The sequence below is a fragment of the Neoarius graeffei genome, chromosome 27, assembly GCF_027579695.1.
Source record: "Neoarius graeffei isolate fNeoGra1 chromosome 27, fNeoGra1.pri, whole genome shotgun sequence".
Classification (NCBI taxonomy): Eukaryota; Metazoa; Chordata; class Actinopteri; order Siluriformes; family Ariidae; genus Neoarius; species Neoarius graeffei.
This window is the reverse complement of record NC_083595.1, coordinates 2,659,790-2,682,747: the sequence shown is the minus strand read 5'-3', so window position 1 is coordinate 2,682,747 and position 22,958 is coordinate 2,659,790. Positions and strand designations below refer to the sequence as shown.

At 44.9% G+C, this 22,958-nt stretch overlaps 1 protein-coding gene across 1 annotated transcript in view; it reads right to left on the bottom strand.

Annotated features, from left to right (window-relative positions):
• lrp1ba (low density lipoprotein receptor-related protein 1Ba) overlaps positions 1-22,958 on the bottom strand; it is a 453,831-nt gene that overhangs the window by 337,392 nt on the left and 93,481 nt on the right. The window contains exons 18-24 of the mRNA XM_060911172.1: positions 21,085-21,333; positions 17,482-17,644; positions 12,324-12,546; positions 11,653-11,839; positions 7,280-7,423; positions 6,611-6,847; positions 5,073-5,253 (exon numbers count right to left, since the gene is read on the bottom strand). Of these exons, the coding sequence (XP_060767155.1) occupies positions 5,073-5,253; positions 6,611-6,847; positions 7,280-7,423; positions 11,653-11,839; positions 12,324-12,546; positions 17,482-17,644; positions 21,085-21,333 (1,384 nt within the window). The remainder of the gene's footprint in view (positions 1-5,072; positions 5,254-6,610; positions 6,848-7,279; positions 7,424-11,652; positions 11,840-12,323; positions 12,547-17,481; positions 17,645-21,084; positions 21,334-22,958) is intronic.

The window sequence follows — 22,958 nt, the reverse complement described above, 5'->3', positions numbered from 1 at the left end:
GTGCGGTCTCTATACAGGACATCGTGGCCCTGCGGCACAACGTGAGCGCAGATTTACGGTCCTGTACGCTGCAGTGCAAATAAGCAAGACCTTACAGTAACGCTCGGTTTAATATCAGCAAATTCAGCTCACATTTCTCTTTATTAGAATGTTTTAAAACAAATCAGGTTTTTATATTAAGCCAGTTTCTACATAGTTTCACTCCAGTTTTATTCTATTGGCTGATCACTTTGCTTATTTCAAGCATTTATTTCTAAAAAGAAGAAAAATGGTCTGCTGAAAAAAATCAAAGAGTATTTTAAGCTTGAAATGAGTAAATGCGTGTCGGCTGTCCATGATGACTGCTTCATTAGGATGCACAGAAATGCAGCTGAGCTGCGAGGCCCGCACCAGAGCGAGAGAGTCACCTGCACCGGCAGCACGAACGGCCCAACTGAGCCGATACGGAATGTCTGGCCTCGTGAGCTCTCGCATACTATTCTCCTCTCCTAATGAAGCACCTTGCCACAGTAAGGTAAGACAAACGATGTCGTGCCCCCATCGTGTTGTCTCTCTGGACCTCCAGACCTGATACCAAGTGGTGCACAAAAATGCCATAGACCTGACGGGTATGGAAGTGGCCCCGCTGTGACACCTGACTTGCCGAGTGATGGCATCCGTCGGCTGTTTGAGTGGCTCTTCCACATGCCATCTGGTCGTGCGCCATTGACCCTGTTGGGTTCATCTGCCACACCGCACTGAAAAGCGCCCTGCTGCGGCACCTTATTGGTGATGCACTATTTAACCCACAGCTGGAACCCAGGCAGGTGCGGCCACTCCGGGTCAGAGCCGACCTGGGAGCGCCGGTGATTAAGGGGTAACTCCTCTTTCCCCAACACTCAACACCTTCCGGACCTGAGACTCCCCACTGGTTACAGTTTAAAGTCAGACCCGGGACTCGTAAATACGTGTAGAAACAGGACAAATGGTCTGATATGTGTTATATAATGAGTTCATAATGAGAAATATTAGATAGCTTTTTTTTTTGGTAATTAAACTCATTTTTGCAGTGAATATTTCAATAATGTAGTAAAATAAGGACCTTGAGACGTAACCATAGCAACAACCAGGGATGAGAGTGGGTCCTGATGAAAAAAGCAGAAAATCTGTAATAAGGGGGGTCCAGGGGGGACCCCCCGGAATTTTTTTCAAAATGAGACCTTACACACCCTATTTCCTGCAATCTGAGCTGTAGTTAATTACCGTAAAACACCTGATGCCTATTTTAATACTTACTGAAATAAAAAACACTATTATATAGAACAATCTGTATCAAAATCAGTCTGTGTATTGCATTAATTCAAAATAATATCTACATTTTATGGGGACTGGTTATTACTCATTGTCAACATCACTTGTTTTTCTAAAAAATGTCCATTAAAATTCAGTTATTTACAGTTTCATTAATAATTCACATTTTCATATATTCAATATATTGAATTAAATAAAAACATTCATATCTTATGGAAACTGACCTTTTCCTAATGTCCACATTACTTGTATATGATTTCTTCACAATGTCTGTTTAAACTTTAAAGTTATACAGTTAAACACTGTCAGCTATAATTCAAATCATCATATATTCAGTGTACTGAATCAAACAAATGCGTATTTTATGGGGACTGTCTTTATCTTACTGTCCACATCACTTGTATGTTTTCTTCAAAAGGAAAATGTCTATTTACACTTTTTACAGTTAAAGTTATTTACAGTTCCCAGTTATTTTTGAAACAAATTTTCATTTGATCATTTAGACTTCGGCTTCTTGGCCAAAGCCAAAAGCTCATCAGTCCTCTCTTTTTTCCTTTTTCTTTCATTAGCCAGCGCCTCCTGGGTTTTTACATGCTCTAACCCGTCTCTCTTCTGCTCTCTCACACTCCTCTCTCGCTTTGCTAAACTTGTTTTTTATCCCAGCATCAATTTCACGCACCTTCGCTTCATCCCGCTTGTCAATAGTATTCGACATCTTGAGAAAACACGCCGATTAGAGGAAAGTATTTTTGATATGCAGCTCACGAACATGTGTAAGTTCTGATAAAAGAAAGCAGATGTGGGTGTCTTTGTAAAAACTGTTCTGATTGGCTATTATGGTCTCGACATCGATGTTTTGACCAATAACAATGTAGATAACACGAATTTTACATCACATTCAACGAGATTAAAGATGGCGACTTACAAATAATGTGTAAACATCGTTGGAGTTAATAAAGTTTGAACAGCATGAAGGAACATACCCCAACCCCCCGAAATTAATAAAAAACATTCTCAACGGATTTGGCATAATATAAAAAGGTCGTTTTTTACTCAGAAAAAGCGGGAAACTCTCATCCCTGCAACAACCGGTGTTTATTTAGATTAAGATCACAGCTCTGTTCAATTAAACGCAGAACATCACCAGGAAAATAAAGAAAGAACCTTTTCTCAGTTCACTCCGTTATTCCCAACAGAGATTTGATCATTTCATGGTGTGGAATATCAGTGTTCAAAACTCTGTCTCTCCCTCCCTCCCTCCGTCCCTCCCCCTCCTTCTCTCTCCTCCCCCTCTCCATATGGACCCACTGCGTCCCTCTGAGTGGCAGCTCCTGCTGTCAAACAGCACAAGATGAGAAGAGAAAGGACATGAAGTCATAAGCACTGATCCATCATCTTAACACACTCGCTCAGACAGGAAGTGACAAAGAGACACCCAGAAATGGAGGGATGAAGGAGGGCAGGAAAAGGATGTGAATGTCAGGAAGGGTCACTCAATATCAGATCACCTGAGGAGTGGAGAATCTTCGCACTCTCACACACACACACACACACACACACACACACACACACACACACACACACACACACACACACACACAGCTGATATATTAAAGCTAAAGCTCGGTTTAAAGAGTGCATCTATCACAGCTACACAAACTGTTCTGTATTTTATTATACATCACTTTTAAAGTGCAATGGACTGAAATATTTCACACCCTGTGCACTCCATCAGCACAAAATAAATACACTTCCATTTCACTCCACAGTCTCACACACACACACTTATTAAACTCTGTGTGTGTGTGTGTGTGTGTGTGTGTGTGTGTGTGTGTGTGTGTGTGTGTGTGTGGTATAGTGGTATAAATCCCAGCAGTTAGCAGATCTCTGATATTAAACATTTTAAACCTCTTAATCAGAGCAGTTAGAGAGCCACGACAGCAATTTACACTATTAATGCATTTCTCTCTCTCTCTCTCTCTCTCTCTCTCTCTCATCCTTTTAAAGTATCAGCAGTTTAAAAATGACCCCACTTGCGTCGTTTACCTCAGCTGATCCTCATTATTGAGGTGTCCTTTATTTAACACGGAGTCATGCGCTACACCCCGCTAACACACGCACGCTGTAGTAAGGAATAAAGCGGGGGGGGGGGGGGGGGGGGGGGGGGTGCAGATAAATCATCAACACTGTGGTTTAAAGCTGATTATTTTCCCATAACAGCACACCCACAAGCGTTTTATTCCTCTTACACTGCAGCAATTTGCCAATGATTTCTGTTACTAAATGACGTAATTTTTTAAATCTTTTTATCGCTGCAGCTGCTGTTGTGGAATGTCCATGAGATAAGTGAGTGTCTGTTATGACGTGTGTTACAGCAGCTTTAAACAGTCAGTGAGTGAACAGCTCATAAATATTAAATACATGTAACGGTGCAGATCTGGGTTTCTCTGAAGAAGTTTCTCTACAAATAAGTGTTATGGGTTAAACTACTGCTCTCTCTCTCTGTGTGTGTGTGTGTGTGTGTGTGTGTGTGTGTGTGTGTGTGTGTGTGTGCACATGCTGCTTGCTAAGCAAACCTTCACACTCAAATCGATGGATGATGGATCAGCGCTAGAAACAATGGTGTGTGGAAAAACTTACAAGAGTGTTTAGAGAAGAACAGACAGACGGATTTGTCCTTCAGTGCAGCTTGAAAAGATGAGCGGAGCGAGTCGTACTGCACACACTGTCTGTCCAGATGGTTTACTCTCCTGTCCGTCTGTCTCTCCCTCCATCCGTCTTTATTTCAGTCCCCCCCATATCCATCCATCACTTTTTTACTCTCTCTCTATCTCTCTCTTGCCCCTTTTCCACCAAAGCAGTTCCAGGGCCGGTTCAGTGCTTAGTTTGGAACCGGGTTTTCTGTTTCCACTGACAAAGAACTGGATCTGGGGCCAGAAAAACCGGTTCCAGGCTAGCACCGACTCTCTGCTGGGCCAGAGGAAAGAACCGCTTACGTCAGCGGGGGGGCGGAGTTGTTAAGACCAACAACAATAGCAAGACCGCGAAAGATCGCCATTTTTAAGCGACGAGAAGCAGCAGCTGTACAAACGCAAAGTCAGCCATTATTATTATTATTATTATTATTGTTGTTGCTGCTGCTTCTTCCGTGTTGTTTTTGCTTCAATATTCGCGCCAAGGTTTATGTAAACGTAGTGACGTAACTGACGTATACAGCGACGTAATGACGTGGCACCGCGAGCTATGGAAAAGCAAACTGGTTCTCATCTGGCTCGCAAGTTGAACGAGTTGTGAACCAGCACCAGCACTGGCCCCGAACCAGCCCTGGTGGAAAAGGGGTATCAGTCACCCTCTGTCTTGGTCTCTCTCACCTGTCTGTCTGTCCCCCCTCATTCTGAGTGGAATATGAACTGTTTCTGAGATTTGCTGCTTTTGTTCCTGACCTGAACCTCTGAATCTTTGCCAGATTTCTGAAGGCTGTTCCTTAAAGTCTGTCACCAGCAGACGGAGAATCAGACTCATTTATCCTTAAGCAGAGAAAAGTGGTCTTTAATGAATGGAGAGGACTGAGTAAATTGTAAATTTCCCCCGTGTCCGGGTGCAGCGTGTCACACACTGACTTCACCGCATGGGCCACATTCTACACATGAGGAACACAGAGGAATGAGGAGGACAGGAAGATCACCAGGGATTTCACTGATCGCCTGCGGATCTGCGTGCTCTGCTCTTACTCTATACCGTTTTAAAATAAAAGCAGCGTGTGTTAAGGTTTTGGTTTTTACCCTCCAATGGGGTCGAGCGCGATGGCTCTGGGGTGAAACATCCCTCCATCCAGTAGAGTTCTCCTGCTCTCCATCCCTCGCTCCACACACATCACGCTGATGGACTTCCTGTGTCCAAAACTCGTCCAGTACAGATTATTACCCAACCAGTCCACAGACATCCCCTCGATATGATACACACCTACAGAGAGAGGGAGAGAGAGAGAGAGAGAGAGAGAGAGAGAGTCAGGTCTACGCTGATTCTGTACATATATATAAGGAGTTTTGGGACCACACTGTTCTGGGGACTTTTTGAGAAGAACTATGGACTTTTACACTCAGGAAGAGATTTACATTAAACACAGCCTGAGTAAAACCACAGTCCACCCGTTAGCGAGGAGTTCCTGACGTGCCGAGGGCTCGAGGTTGGGTGGAACAGCGGAGATGAGACGCTGCAGTGTCTGCTCCTCTCATCAGGGACCCTTACAATATGATCATTACCCAAAGAACCCCTGTCTTACACATTCCTTTTATGGTCACAGCTTCCTGTTCTTATTAAATGACTGGTTACACCTATTCTGTGTGCACATATTTGGTCAAAACTTCCTGTTCTCATTAAACGTTCTCAGTGGTTTCTGTTTCTACTCGTCCTGCACTTTGTGAAGTGTCATGTTTTTATATCGTAGCCCTGTTTCTCTGGAATACGATTATAGATTTTCCAGCCTGGGGGTCGACCCAGAGTGTGCCGGCTCCCATTACTGGAACATCCCAAACACACACACACACACACACACACACACCCTGCACCTGTGCATTACACAGAAACAGGACACAGACAGATGAGTTCCTCAGGTTCCTCTCAGGCAGGTGAAGTTCACAGGATTCTCAGTCACACCGTATGACAAAGCAAACTCAATACGGCAACCAATTATTTTAAACATATTACTCACCATCAAATTAAATGCTGAAAATAATTTCTAAAGCCATTGTATTTTTCATTTCCAGCTTAATGATGCCTACACAGCAGATTTATCATTTCAAAATCTGAAGCTCTGTTTATTTTTCATACGCTGCTTAATGAGGCACTAATATTTTCACTGCGATAATAATAATAATAATAATAATAATAATAATAATAAAGTTTAGTTGTTGGCTTTAATTTCTAGGTCAAAGTTAAAAGGTTTGCTCTGCCAAGTTTGAATAATATTTCAGTAAAACAATCTACTTTTATGAGATCAGAAGTATAATAAGAATAAAAGCTGATTAATGGAAATAAACAAAGTTACATTATACCTTTTTTTAAATAAAGTTTAAATCCTTTTTACAGATAAACAGAGAACAAAGACAGAGGCTGTAACTACACCAGCACATATACATTATATAGTGTATATCACATATCAGAATTTTAAGAATTATAATTTTTACAACTGATTTCACATCATTTTTACAGATCAGCTGACGTGATGCAGGCAAGATGGCACTTTAATTTTCTAATTTCCTGAAAGTCTAATTTTATCATGCAGTGAAGCACATCAGGCCGTTTTAAATAATTAGCTCACCATCTTTAATGACAGTTTCCCGTCCGGTCCCGTCCAGCTTCTGTCGTCCAATCAGGAAGTCGGTCGCGTCGGCAAAATACACGTAGTCGTTTACAGCGTGGAAGTCCAGGACACGTGGGTTTGCTAATCCTTCGATCAGAATCATCCGCTCGTCACGTGACTTCCCGTCAATCCCGAAACTGCGGATGACCCCGGGACGACCTTTACTGTACATCACGAATGGCTCGTCCTGCGCCTCTGACAACACGAGAGCATCATCATCATCATCATCATCAGGAGCAAACAAACTGAGCAACTACAACGGAAACAATCTCCAGAAAGTTTGTGAGACTGTGTGTGTGTGTGTGTGTGTGTGTGTGTGAGAGAGAAAAGAATAGCTGAAGTAGGACAATATAGGGAACTCTGTGTTCACTTCAGCAGGAAGAAATCATCATGACAGAAGGCAGATTGTGTGTTTGTGTGTTGCATAATTTGCATAAGACAGAAAGAGACATAATGAGACCAGGAGAATGAGAGAGAGAGAGAGAGAGAGAGAGAGAGAGATGGCACAAGACAGACAAACAGACAGAAAGCTGGAGACAGAAAGAAAAATAGTAGAAGATAAAGATAACGCTGAAAAGTGTGTGTGTGGGGGGGGGTACAGGTGCACGTACAGAGACACACACTTACTTCTGCAGGACATTGCATCATCCATGAGCAGGTATCCGGTGCGACAGCGACACACACGTGATTTATATCCGTCTCCCAGGAGACACATGTGTGCACATCCTCCTCTCCTGCCGTGTTGATCTGCCTCACACGCGTGTGTTTTCACTGAAAGAGAGAATGAAGAGGAATCAGGATGCTGTTTACACACACACACACACACACACACACACACACACGCACGCACACGCGCGCACGTGTTAGACACCTATGGACCCTTTTCACGTGACGTCACGACAAACGCGGCCGCCATTTTGGACGTGTACTACCAGTAGTTTACCACAGCCAGCATTGAGGAACGGCAGCAAAGAAAGTTTTTACTTTCAGCAAGACTTCCATCATGCCACTATATTGTTGTGCACCTGGATGTAGTAACCATCAACAAACAAGGCAAGGGTTATCATTTTATCGGATCCCGATGGAGAAGATGGATAGCGGCCATTAACAGATTGGCAGCCCTCGGCATACCAGCGCTTGTGTAGTGACCACTTTGTTGGAGGTAAGACGAATAAAATTAGCCAGAAAAGGCATTACATTGCTGTTAACATTCTGTGGCGGCGAGTGTGTAACCAAATAGGCTAAAATAACCCATTGTAACCTCTTTGTTCTTCTGCAGTAGCTATTGTTGACTAGCTAATGTCAGCAAGTAGCTGGTATGTTACTGTAGCAATGTTTACGTTCAGTCATTTGGATGACTGTTAAAACCTTTCAGTCTCAAGTTTTTCCTTTACTGTATTTACTAGTTTACTGTAATTATGATCCGGCAGCTATTTACACCGGATCCAGTATAAATAGCTGCCGGAGCCAACATCCGAGGTTCCGGAGCGCGCTCCGGCTTGCTCCCCCTCAAATTAAGCAGCGCGCTCCGGCTTGCTCCCCCTCAAATTAAGCAGCGCGCTCCGGCTTGCTCCCCCTCAAATTAAGCAGCGCGCACCGGCTTGCTCCCCCTCAAATTAAGCAGCGCGCACCGGCTTGCTCCCCCTCAAATTAAGCAGCGCGCTCCGGCTTGCTCTCCCTCAAATTAAGCAGCGCGCTCCGGCTTGCTCCCCCTCAAATTAAGCAGCGCGCACCGGCTTGCTCCCCCTCAAATTAAGCAGCGCGCACCGGCTTGCTCCCCCTCAAATTAAGCAGCGCGTGCCGGCTTGCTCCCCCTCAAATTAAGCAGCGCGCTCCGGCTTGCTCTCCCTCAAATTAAGCAGCGCGCTCCGGCTTGCTCTCCCTCAAATTAAGCAGCGCGCTCCGGCTTGCTCTCCCTCAAATTAAGCAGCGCGCTCCGGCTTGCTCCCCCTCAAATTAAGCAGCGCGCACCGGCTTGCTCCCCCTCAAATTAAGCAGCGCGCTCCGGCTTGCTCCCCCTCAAATTAAGCAGCGCGCACCGGCTTGCTCCCCCTCAAATTAAGCAGCGCGCACCGGCTTGCTCTCCCTCAAATTAAGCAGCGCGCTCCGGCTTGCTCTCCCTCAAATTAAGCAGCGCGCTCCGGCTTGCTCCCCCTCAAATTAAGCAGCGCGCACCGGCTTGCTCCCCCTCAAATTAAGCAGCGCGCTCCGGCTTGCTCTCCCTCAAATTAAGCAGCGCGCTCCGGCTTGCTCTCCCTCAAATTAAGCAGCGCGCTCCGGCTTGCTCTCCCTCAAATTAAGCAGCGCGCTCCGGCTTGCTCCCCCTCAAATTAAGCAGCGCGCACCGGCTTGCTCCCCCTCAAATTAAGCAGCGCGCTCCGGCTTGCTCCCCCTCAAATTAAGCAGCGCGCACCGGCTTGCTCCCCCTCAAATTAAGCAGCGCGCACCGGCTTGCTCCCCCTCAAATTAAGCAGCGCGTGCCGGCTTGCTCCCCCTCAAATTAAGCAGCGCGCTCCGGCTTGCTCTCCCTCAAATTAAGCAGCGCGCTCCGGCTTGCTCTCCCTCAAATTAAGCAGCGCGCTCCGGCTTGCTCTCCCTCAAATTAAGCAGCGCGCTCCGGCTTGCTCCCCCTCAAATTAAGCAGCGCGCACCGGCTTGCTCCCCCTCAAATTAAGCAGCGCGCTCCGGCTTGCTCCCCCTCAAATTAAGCAGCGCGCACCGGCTTGCTCCCCCTCAAATTAAGCAGCGCGCACCGGCTTGCTCTCCCTCAAATTAAGCAGCGCGCTCCGGCTTGCTCTCCCTCAAATTAAGCAGCGCGCTCCGGCTTGCTCCCCCTCAAATTAAGCAGCGCGCACCGGCTTGCTCCCCCTCAAATTAAGCAGCGCGCTCCGGCTTGCTCTCCCTCAAATTAAGCAGCGCGCTCCGGCTTGCTCTCCCTCAAATTAAGCAGCGCGCTCCGGCTTGCTCCCCCTCAAATTAAGCAGCGCGCACCGGCTTGCTCTCCCTCAAATTAAGCAGCGCGCTCCGGCTTGCTCCCCCTCAAATTAAGCAGCGCGCACCGGCTTGCTCCCCCTCAAATTAAGCAGCGCGCTCCGGCTTGCTCCCCCTCAAATTAAGCAGCGCGCACCGGCTTGCTCCCCCTCAAATTAAGCAGTGCGCACCGGCTTGCTCCCCCTCAAATTAAGCAGCGCGCACCGGCTTGCTCCCGGAGCACACTCCGGCCGAGGTTCCCCTCAAATTAAGCAGCGCGCGCCGGCTTGCTTCCGGAGCACACTCCAGCTGAGGTTCCGGAGCGCACTCCGGCCGAGGTTGCCCTCAAATTAAGCAGTGCACTCCGGCTTGCTCCGGAGCAAGCCGGAGCGCGCTCTGGAACCTCGGCTGGAGCACTCCTGGAGCAAGCCGGCGCGCGCTGCTTAATCTGAGGAGAACCTCGGCTGGAGCACTCCTGGAGCAAGCCGGAGCGCGCTCTGGAACCTCGGCCGGAGCACTCCTGGAGCAAGCCGGAGCGCGCTCCGGAACCTCGGACGTTGGCGTGTATGTGTATGGCAATGGGTTTTTAACGACATAGGTATACAGATCATGTGGGCCGAAGTCAGGTAAAGACGAGGGCTTCGTGTACTTCCGTACGTCAGTGAACAATCCTGGTGGAAGCAGGTAAACGTCGTTCTCTAAGCCTGCTAACCTCAATTTTTGCAAATCCCTCTCCCTCTGCTCGCCCTGTAAATGCCCTACGTCGCTGGATAGTGAAGGGGTTTTCTGCATCTCGCTCCTTTTTCTTTTATGTTTTTCGCCTTCCTCGCATTCAAACTGATTCGAGCCGAAGTCCACTTCATGTCCAAAATGGCGGTCGCGTTTACGAAGGTCACGTGACTGAAAAGGGTCTATACAGGAGGAAGCTGCTGTAATGCACCTGTAGCTCAGGTATTTCTGTATCACTGTGTGTGTTGTTAAAACTATACTTGAAGTCAAGACATTAAACAATATTGAAATATTTACAGTAGACACACGTGCTTTATTTACATACACCATTTCTGCACAACACTGAGGGTCAAACATTCCGCTCCATCGCAAAAGTATGACACAACTCAGAAATATTTAGTAGTAAAATAAAGCAACACACTACGATGGAATATTTGGGTCAATCTGGTTTAAAAAAAAAAAAACGCAGAGCTGAGGGAGGGGTGATATTCCGAGAAAATACTTCAGAATTTCTGAGATTAAAGTCAGAAATTCGGATATTCTTTGAGATTATAAAGTCATTAATTTGAGAGAAAAAAAAAAAAAACTCAGAAATCCCAAAATTAAAAAGTTGCAAATTTACAAGACGCAAAAGCTCGGAGAAATGGTGCTTCCTGTCATGAAACCAGATCGCTTCACTCTGCACGTGTGCATTAATGCCATCGCTCCACAGACTCCACGGCTGAGCCGAGAGTTTCAGGAAACGCAGTCTTTCCTCCTCGATCACGCAGTATGAAATAATAAAGTGCTAAGAAATGTTCAACTCCATTTCCCAGAATGCACTGCAGCTCAGAAGCCGGGAATCATGAGACATTCTGATGTTGTCAGTTTGTGACTTCTTAATCTCGGAAATTCTGAGATATTTTTTCTTGTAAATTTTCTACTTTAATCTCAGTAAGTCTGAGTTTTTTCTTTTCTCTGAACTCCTCCTTCAGCTGCTGTTTTTACCTACAGTGACCCTAATACACCGTCATAATCAACAAAGAAGGATGAATAACATTTAAAATGGTATTACAGAACAACAAAAAGTTAGAGATAAAAGTATAATAAGCTTAAAACAAAGATTTTGTGACGTTTGACCTTTTTCATTTTATTTCTGTTTTGATCTTTGGCCCGTACATCATCACCTTCAGCGGCACACCGCAGTTTTTAAATTAATTTTCAGAGGAGAGCAGGAGATGGAGAGATGACTGATCCCTGTTTGGGTAAAGCGTGATGAGTTCCTGTTTGAGGAAGGACTATTTATAAAATCAGGTGTTTACCTGTGGGTTGAGTGAGTTTGTGATAAACTCTCACTTCTTTCAGACTGTGAAGTGTGATGAGAGTGCGCGTGTCGGTGCCGTTAAAACGGTTTATCCTCAAAACGTCCACTGCACTTCCTCTGGAGGGTTCAGAACAGGCTGCGAACAGGAAGTCTTCAAAGAGTGCTAATCCATGCAGGTGTGACACCTGAAGAGACAGAAAGAGAGCGAGAGATGGAGGGAGACGGAGAGAAGAGGAAAGCTCGCACTGGGTGGTCGTCACAACTCTCACACCTTTCAGCTTAATCACAAGTACAGCTCTGAGAGATTCAGCAAGAACGAGTCGCTGTAAATCCCTCAGGAAAACAGCATGTTAAAAAAAGAAAGAAAAATGACAGCACACGTACAATCTGACGTTTCAGAACTTTCAGTCTGGACATCAATCAGTGAGCTAGAACAGGAGAGTGTGTTTCTCCTTCTGGGATGATGGGACGTGCATCTCTAAACATCAACGAGCCGACATGTGAAATATTCAAGTATGATTTAGCATTAAAATATCTCTGGCATTGCATTTTTATTTCTCATATGTGTACGTACACACACACACGCTGCACTCCATGAGGAGTCATGAGTTATCGTCCTTTATTCTTCATTATAATCACATTTTTTAATCAGAATTTTTTTTTACTCACCGAATTTCCCCTAATGATCACGTGTCTGTTTCTACCATCATAATCCACGACCGCAATAAAATCCTGGTAGACATCAGCCCAGTAAACGAGCTTCTTAACGAGGTCAAGGGTCAACACAGTGGGCTGCTCGGTGCCGCGTTCGACGATCCGGCTTCGCTCGGATCCGTCCAGATCGCAGCGCTCCAGCTTGGCTACGTTTCCGTAATCAGAGAAGAACAGCTTCCTGAGGCAGGAAAGAGGAAAGTCAGTCTGACGCTCACTTCAGTGTGGTCTGCTTCAGTGTTCGCTCAGTCCATTTCCCACAACGCACCACAACAGTGCAAAATACCCATAATGCACTGCACTCATCCTCATGTAACTGTTCAATAATTCTTATAAAGTCCAGGGTTTAGAGAACTTTACTGAAGTGAAATCCAAGCATTTTTTTCCAGGACTTTCAAGGTCACAGATATATATATATATAATCTCATTATCTGTAGCCGCTTTATCCTGTTCTACAGGGTCGCAGGCGAGCTGGATCCTATCCCAGCTGACTACGGGCGAAAGGCGGGGTTCACCCTGGACAAGTCGCCAGGTCATCACAGGGCTGACACATAGACACAGACAACCATTCACACTCACATTCACACCTACGCTCAATTTAGAGTCACCAGTTAACCTAACCTGCATGTCTTTGGACTGTGGGGGAAACCGGAGCACCCGGAGGAAACCCACGCGGACACGGGGAGAACATGCAAACTCCACACAGAAAGGCCCTCGCCGGCCACGGGGCTCGAACCCAGGACCTTCTTGCTGTGAGGCGACAGCGCTAACCACTACACCACCGTGCCGCCCATATATAGATATATACGTGTTATTTGCCAGCTGGGAGGTCCGTATGGTGGAATACCGTGACCGAGGTGTTGAAAGTACTGAGCGAGGTCCTCTGGGCGGAGGTCAGTATTCAGGGCCGAGGTCACGGTATTTCACCATACGGACCGACCTTAAGCTGGTAAATAATATATTTATTTTTTCCTTTACCAAATTCTAACAGAAAACGAGAGCGCCCGAAAGGGAAAACCGAGCCGAGCCGCCATTTTGAATCCTCATTCACAGCTGTAATGCAAATGGCTTCCTCCTCGGTATACAAGTGCACTTCCATGGGATTCCAAGGTTTTTAGCTTTCTCCTGAAATGTTTTATTTTATTTCTTCTTCCTCAGGGTAGTAAAACTCGCTTTCGCTGTCATTATCGTTGTCCATGCTGTAAAATTAATGCTGTTCTCCTGAGAAATGCTGGCAAAAAATTATAAGATTTTTGATAATCTTATAAATAAGTCTTATAAAAAAAGATAAATGTTGACAAAAAAATGCTACTATGTTTGTTGCTGCTGTGAACGAGCGAGTCGCCAGAGGTCCGTAACTGGGGTCCGTACCGTAGGATACGGACCCGCTCGCCAGCCAATCAGAGTGCAGGATTTGATGGAAACCGGACCGCGAAAAAAATAAATTATTTTATTTATTTTCCCAGGATAATGAAAACAAACAGAGCTTTAGAATAAACGGAAGAGTTTGAGGAAAAGGCAGGAGTTAAACCTACAGCTAAAAACAGGTAGTTTATCACACGACACAGGACCAGCGAAGTTCAGAGCAGGTGCATTATGAGACTTTACGATGAGTTTATGGGCTTCGTGAGAGAACAGCACTGTTACTGCAGATGAATGGGCCGAGCTGCTCGTACACAGGGTCATTTTGCAGAAAAAAATGATATTTCAGGACACTTGGGCTGCATCCGAAACCTCATACAGTACTAGCTTCCTACATAGTACACCATAATGTGCAGGGTGTCCGGATACTCGGGAGGCACTTAATAGTCTTGAAAAACCTGAATAACCACAGAAGAAGAATGTCTGGGGTCAGACAAGTAAGAGGACAAGTAAGACGAGGGCGTGAACGGTCACAGGAACAGCTCCAGTGGACCAGGACCAGCACCATGCAGTCGTGTGTGTGTGTGTGTGTTTTCACTGGTGAGTTTTTCTGTCTGTGTGTACTGGATGTGCGTCCGAGTCCCTGAGAACACAACAGCACACTGTAGTGATAAAATCTGAAATATTTATACAGTCGTAAATATTCTAATGCATTTCTCAAGTTTAATATAATTTTGAATAGCGAGCAGGAGATAACTGAGTGTTATTGCGCTGTTTGAGGAAACACAAACGTCATTCCATCAGTGTTTATTTGTTTGAATAAAAGTGAAACAAAAAAGCAAAGGAAGAAGGAAAGTGTGAAATAAAGGGTAAAGGAATAAACGTGTACGATTACAATGTGTGTGTCCAGTTCCAGTGAGCGTGTGTGAAGAGGGGCTGTTGATTGGCCGGCTGCTGCCACGCCCCTTATTCTCATTCAGACAGTCGGTGTGTTTCTGTGCGGAAGTTTAACATTTGAATCTGAAACTGTTTAAACAGTCTGAAGTTTATAAAAGCTGGTGTAATGAAATTCTGCACAGGGGCGGGTGAGGGCGGAGTCTCTCTACGTCACAGGCGTCACATTACTCGGGAATAACGGTGCTGATCAGTGGAGCCTGTAGGGACTGACTGTGGGGGACTTCCTGGCATTGCTGAACAAGAGGATGAAGCCTTCATGTGTCACATACACAGTATATTACACAGTACAGCACAGGGAAATTCTTTTCTTCACACATTGAAGATTGTTGGGAGGTCAGGGTCAGAGGTCAGACATGATACACTGGAGCAAACAGGGTTAAAGGGCGAGCCCAACAGTGGCAGGCTGAAGGTCCTGGAGCTTGAACCACCAACCTTCTGATTAGTAACCGTCACTGCCGTGTTCTCTGGATGCCTTTATAAAGAATCAGGATGACAGTGTTCGGCGTTCACTCAGCATGCTACACTACTGTCCAAAAGTTTGGGGTCACCCAGACAATTTTGTGTTTTCCATGAAAAGTCTCACTTTTATTTACCACCATAAGTTGTAAAATGAATAGAAAATATAGTCGAGACATTTTTCTGGCCATTTTGAGCATTTAATCGACCCCACAAATGTGATGCTCCAGAAACTCAATCTGCTCAAAGGAAGGTCAGTTTTATAGCTTCTCTAAAGAGCTCAACTGTTTTCAGCTGTGCTAACATGATTGTACAAGGGTTTTCTAATCATCCATTAGCCTTCTGAGGCAATGAGCAAACACATTGTACCATTAGAACACTGGAGTGAGAGTTGCTGGAAATGGGCCTCTATACACCTATGGAGATATTGCACCAAAAACCACACATTTGCAGCTAGAATAGTCATTTAGCACATTAGCAATGTATAGAGTGGATTTCTGATTAGTTTAAAGTGATCTTCATTGAAAAGAACAGTGCTTTTCTTTCAAAAATAAGCACATTTCAAAGCGACCCCAAACTTTTGAACAGTAGTGTACATGTAGCATCGTAACGTAACCCTCGTCACACGGCACGGGCTACAACAGAACAGCGTTTACACTCTCTAGATACACTTTATGAACAAAATGATTCATTCTACCAAAACAGCTGGCTAAGTAAATTACAGTGCAGTCTCCAAACACAGTCGAGTCTTAGGCTACGTTCACACTGCAGGCTGAAGTGACTCAAATCCGATCTTTTCGCCCATATGTGACCTGTATCCGATCTTTTATTGACAATATGAACGACACAGATCCGATTTTTTCAAATCCGACCCAGGCCGTTTGGATATGTGGTCCTAATTCCGATTCCTATCCGCTCTTTTCATATGCGACTTCAGTCTGAACCGCCAGGTCACATTCATCCGACTTACACGTCATCAACAAGCCACAAACGTCACTATTCTGCGCTGAAGTAGGCGGCGGGTCTCTCAAAAAAAGTTACAACAACATGGCGCATAATCACGGGCGCAGATAGAGGGTGGGACGGGTGGGATTCGTCCCACCCAGATTTAAATTCACTTCGTTCGGTCCCCCCCCCCACTTTGCATAAGGCAAACCTCACGGAAAAATCAAAAGACTAATTACCATTCGGTTTATTGAGGTGCACAGCAGTGTATACATAGTTGCAACAACTCACATAAAACAAAACAAAGACTGATATTCGGTTGGTTGAGCTGCGCAGACTGCACAGGTTGCGAGCTCGAGCTTGGTTGCTATGGTAACCCACAACAAGTTTGACAGGCATATCGGGGTTGGGGTTGGTTTGCTGGCAGCTTTGTCCCCCTCAGTTCAAAAAACGTATCTGCGCCCCTGCGCATGACATCAATGCGAGGGACGCTTCGGGCTGTGAAGGTTCTGAATCTTCTCAATGGAAGGACGCAGAGGTTAGGGAGCTGGTTTCCATTTGGGGGGATGCAGCTATTCAAGCTAGATTGGATGGGTCATACCGCAACCGGGCGGTTTTACTTCCGTAAACACTGGCCATGCTCACTGCGTGTGACGTCGTCGTATCCTGCAATGCGCATGCGGAACACTTTTAGGTCGCTTTTCGTTCATACTGAGGATCACATACAAGTCGCATATATTTGTTAATGTGAACGACCTCACAAAAAAATCGGATTTCACAAAAAAATCGGAATTGAGCATTAAGCCTTGCAGTGTGAACGTAGCGTTTGCTAGCTGCTGATGTAACCTGATGTTGTGCTAGTGTCACAGTCATCAATGCCTTAGTGTAGTTATATTTACGCTAATACAGAAATAATTATCGCCACTAATCATCATAGTCCTGCTTCCTCTTTTCCTCTTCTCTTGGTTTTCTCTTTCGTTCCTCTTCAGTTTGAAGAGAGTGACAGTCCAAAGTGACCTTGCCACATGCCCGTGACATGGTGGGTTTCTGGAGTAGGGTTGGACATTACCCACCGGACAGTTTGAAGATCTGCCACTTTGAGATTTGACCTTTTTGATCTCATTAAAATGCAGAGCTCCAAGCAATTACCTGTCCTGTAGCGCCACCTCTGGTGTTGATGTGTAAATATACAAGGCTGGTGTTTTATAAAGGTTCAGCAGAAATGGGATTTCCTGTTTTCAGGAGCAGCTCCATTTTTATCAATACTCTTCATATAAAACACTCACATAACGACGGCACATGTACAGTGTATGGTACATTAGTGTTATACCACTGAACTAAAATAACTGAAGGGACAAATTCATTGCAAACCCCCCATCACCACCCAGAAACGTACCCCATTACTGGATCCAGTGCAATTCCTCTGGGGTTGTGGATGTCCAGCTCTACTATCGTCGCGCACACGTCCACTTTCTCACCGCACACAAATATCCGGTCGCTCACTCGGTCCACAAAGTAGAAGTTTCCGGTGAGCCAGTCAATGGCCATATGTTCCACATCTCAAGGAGGTCAAGGAAAGAGGGGGAGAAACGGCATGCTTTAGAGAACAAATGCATATTTATGAAGGACAAGGGCATCGTGCAACTTTTTGGACTGATGCACAGAGCTGATTTAAGATTCCACTCAGCATCGGAAGGAAATTAATGATTGGAAAGTTTGCACAAGCTGTTCTGTGTAGAAAAATCCCAGCTCGCTTCACACAGCTCAGACTCACCTTGATCAAATCATGAGTCTCGAATTTTTATCTCTGATTCATCATATATGATGGGAAAGCTGGAAAATATATATAGATTTGAATAATTTACCATGAAAATCTCAAAAGAACACAAGGTTCAATTCTGAGGACTTTTTTTGTATTCAGTTAGCGGTTCGCGCAGGTCTGAGAGACGCTGAGCACATCAGAGCTTTAAAGTTAGAGTCCAGATAACAAAACAACAACCTTATGATGTATTTAAGGCCGAGCAGAAACCAAATATTTAGGGTTTTTGCTGCACCTTGAATGGGTTTCTGGTAAATGGATGCAAGTGTAAGAGGATCACATTAGGTTTTATATTATGGGTTATCATTTAAAGTAATAAAATATGAGTGACAGCACTGAGATATAAAACTCTTCATCAGCTCATTAATATGAGAACATTAGTGTCAAGGTACAACCCCGATTCCAAAAAAGTTGGGACGAAGTACAAATTGTAAATAAAAACGGAATGCAATGATGTGGAAGTTTCAAAATTCCATATTTTATTCAGAATAGAACATAGATGACATATCAGATGTTTAAACTGAGAAAATGTATCATTTAAAGAGAAAAATTAGGTGATTTTAAATTTCATGACGACACCACATCTCAAAAAAGTTGGGACAAGGCCATGTTTCCCACTGTGAGACATCCCCTTTTCTCTTTACAACAGTCTGTAAACGTCTGGGGACTGAGGAGACAAGTTGCTCAAGTTTAGGGATAGGAATGTTAACCCATTCTTGTCTAATGTAGGATTCTAGTTGCTCAACTGTCTTAGGTCTTTTTTGTCGTATCTTCCGTTTTATGATGCGCCAAATGTTTTCTATGGGTGAAAGATCTGGACTGCAGGCTGGCCAGTTCAGTACCCGGACCCTTCTTCTACGCAGCCATGATGCTGTAATTGATGCAGTATGTGGTTTGGCATTGTCATGTTGGAAAATGCAAGGTCTTCCCTGAAAGAGACGTCGTCTGGATGGGAGCATATGTTGCTCTAGAACCTGGATATACCTTTCAGCATTGATGGTGTCTTTCCAGATGTGTAAGCTGCCCATGCCACACGCACTAATGCAACCCCATACCATGAGATGCAGGCTTCTGAACTGAGCGCTGATAACAACTTGGGTCGTCCTTCTCCTCTTTAAGGCCAATTTATGCTGACAACCCAGTCCTCGCAGATGGTGTCGCAGATGGCGTCTGCGTAGCCCCCCCCCTTCGCAGACGCTCTGTGCGCACCTCCCAAAAATTGTGACCACCGCAGAAGCCTCGCAGACAGCGTCACAGACAAGAGGGTTCTGATTGGTCCACTCTACATCCGCTGTACACGCACTTCCGCTTCCCTACTTTCCTGGTTTGTTTTGTTTTCACTACCGCCATTTTTAAAAACACGAGCAAAGATGGAGCAGCACGAAGAGCGGTTGATCGAGGAAGTGAGGAAGTACGTACATCTATACGACTCCAGTTCTAGTCATTATAAGTAACCGGAGGATAAACACTCCACTAACCACACCCACCAACTACTCCTAGCGATTTCGCAACTTCGCGCCCCCTTGTTTTGTGGCGGTGAATAACATCGCGCACGCCTATTACTCCCCGCTCAACGATAAATTACAACTGTCTGCGAAAAGCTATCTGCGAAAGCCTTGTCGCAGGAGCATGCAGAGGCCCTTAGTCCGAATGACACGGCGTCCCTGATTTCCATAAAGAACTTCAAATTTTGATTCGTCTGACCACAGAACAGTTTTCCACTTTGCCACAGTCCATTTTAAATGAGCCTTGGCCCAGAGAAGACGTCTGCGCTTCTGGATCGTGTTTAGATACGGCTTCTTCTTTGACCTATAGAGTTTTAGCTGGCAACGGCGGATGGCACGGTGAATTGTGTTCACAGATAATGTTCTCTGGAAATATTCCTGAGCCCATTTTGTGATTTCCAATACAGAAGCATGCCTGTATGTGATGCAGCGCCGTCTAAGGGCCCGAAGATCACGGGCACCCAGTATGGTTTTCCGGCCTTGACCCTTACGCACAGAGATTCTTCCAGATTCTCTGAAGCTTTTGATGATATTATGCACTGTAGATGATGATATGTTCAAACTCTTTGCAATTTTACACTGTCGAACTCCTTTCTGATATTGCTCCACTATTTGTCGGTGCAGAATTAGGGGGATTGGTGATCCTCTTCCCATCTTTACTTCTGAGAGCCGCTGCCACTCCAAGATGCTCTTTTTATACCCAGTCATGTTAATGACCTATTGCCAATTGACCTAATGAGTTGCAGTTTGGTCCTCCAGCTGTTCCTTTTTTGTACCTTTAACTTTTCCAGCCTCTTATTGCCCCTGTCCCAACTTTTTTGAGATGTGTTGCTGTCATGAAATTTCAAATGAGCCAATATTTGGCATGAAATTTCAAAATGTCTCACTTTCGACATTTGATATGTTGTCTATGTTCTATTGTGAATACAATATCAGTTTTTGAGATTTGTAAATTATTGCATTCCGTTTTTATTTACAATTTGTACTTTGTCCCAACTTTTTTGGAATCGGGGTTGTACACACTAGAGCTGGGGCCGTGACTGACAGTCGCACCGCCACGATCCTTCAGTGCACTAATTCCAATAATAATAATAATAATAATAATAATAATAAATGGGATTTTGAGCTTTGGGATGATTAAAGCTCCTCCTCAGGACGATTTCAGGACACTTTTGTGAATAAAGGTGAGACGTCTCACACCGCTGACACACAGTCCATCAGTAAAGCTCTCCAAGAGAGTGAGCTCCACCCTGATCGACTTCTGTACTCTGATTTCACCTCCAGCTGAGTTAGTGCACCTGCTCCGTCCTGGTGTGATTGAGCTGTTAATTAGATTTGACTTAACCATTCCACATTAAAGCTGACTAATTAACACCAGATTAAACACTTCACAAAGCAAAAGGCAGGTGCGGAAAAATACAAGAATGTGAAAAATTCTCACTCAATATTTAAAAATTATATAAAAATCACACACGTTTAACCTTTACTTCAGCATTTCTCGATTTTTTCTTATTAGTCTTCAAGCACTTTTACACTTTTACACTACAAACGAGTCAGAATAATCAGAAACAGTGTCTGACTCCCGAACGCATCCCTACTGAACATGCAGTGCGCTATATAAAGCGTCCAGGTCCCTCACACAGCCGACACGGTGCACGGTCAACGCCGTACTCACTCTGCAGGTTGTGTGAGATCCTGATTCGTCGTTTCTCTGTCACTCCGTTCTTGAGTTTGGTCATTTCAGCGCACCACAGCTGACCCGATGAGATCCAGCACATCGCTGCGGCTGCGTGCACAAAGTCCAGCGTCTGAATTTCACCTGAGGGGGGGTGTGTCAGGTTTGACACCAATGATCCGTTTAGGTGGGTTAAAAATACAGAATTAACGCCTGCTGAGAGAAGCAGAGGCAGCTGATCTCCAGGATCTGAAAAGATAAAATAGTAAGCAAACAAACAGACAAATAAATCATTGAAATGTGACTGGAAGTTTGAATAAAATATCAACAACACACTGTTGATGTTCCGCAGGATTATTATCACAAAATACGTTGAAGGAATTTTAACTAGAAGTAAAACTAACAAAATCTCTGCACTTTATGCGAAACGTTACGGTTTAATGGACAGTTAACTCATGAATTAATAGTTCCACAAGTAAGGAATAACACACCTGGGGGAGTGCTGCTACAGGGAAATAATCCACTGTTTCCTCGAACAGCACGTCTCCAAGTGTTTTATTCCTCTCACACCACAGCAACTTACCAACCGTTACAGTTTTCTGTTCATTAAATGACACGTCATACTTTTTATCCACTTACAGTTACATTCGGTGAAACAAGTTAGTTTCTGTTCCCTCACCAGTCTCTCTCTCTCTCTCTCTCTCTCTCTCTCTCTCAAAGTTAACAAGAAGAAACTCGCAGCTTGTCCTGTTCCTGAGAAGCTGTACAGAAGTGTAAACTCCTCTGTCCTGGAGACGTCAGAGATCTTACAGTTCCAGCTTCAGCTCTGACTGTTACACAGCGCTCACACTGGAGACTCCTTACACAAATGTTCATATCTATAGACCCCTTCGCAGTAAACGTCATTCATACGTAAGAGGAAATTGCGCGCGCAGCCTGGACTCAAAAAAGACTCAGCGACGGTCAGACTGACTTTTGGCGACGGTAGAGACGAGAAGAAAGATTTGGAAGAAATGCCTAGTTGTTGTGTTGTCGGGTGTCAGAATCGTAGCAGTGATTAAAATGGGTTAAAATGTACAGAGTTCCAGCAGGATCTCACCCATTCCAAAAAAAATCACCGACGTCTACGGCTACAAGCCATCAAACGTGTAGACTGGGATGAAAGCACCATCAAAAATGCGCGGGTTTGCAGCGCCCACTTCATCACAGGTAAGATCAGGCGATTTATTAAATCTTTCTTTTTTATTCTTTCTAGTCTTCGTTTATTGATGTAGCAAAATACTTTGGTAACGTTTGTCTGATTAGCTGGGTCATAGTTACACAATGTAATGAATATTGTTAGCATGTTAACTTAGCTTTGCATGCAATTTTGTTTGTAGGAGATTACTTACCCTGCCGTACATGTGCAATCAAAACGTAGCCTTCCAGCTTGTTCTATACCACCCAGGCTTCAGACATAGCAACCTTCTGACCTTGACGCTGACTTGGTAAGATTTTTGACTTCAGAGCACAGAAGTTTTCATCAATTTCAGTGTAAAACACGTTCTGTACATGCCCGCACATGACAATCATATGTGTCTAAAGACTTGTAGGCACGAAGTTTTTCGTTGGTGTACACTGAAGTCTTGTCAATAAGGTACGAGTCACGGGCGATTGCTCTAAGACAACGAGGGAGGCTCAGCCTCCTCTAAAAATGCCCTTATAACTTTAATGTGCGCGTGAGTTTTTCCCCCTCGTGACAGCGCGATGCAGCCCAGCCTCAGTGCACTTTAATGGCATTTGGGAGCTCTGCACGTTTCAATCTCAAAATGCAAGAAGGTTATTGGACAAATACTGCGAAAACGCCCGCCCACGGACTCCCAGCCTCACATGGG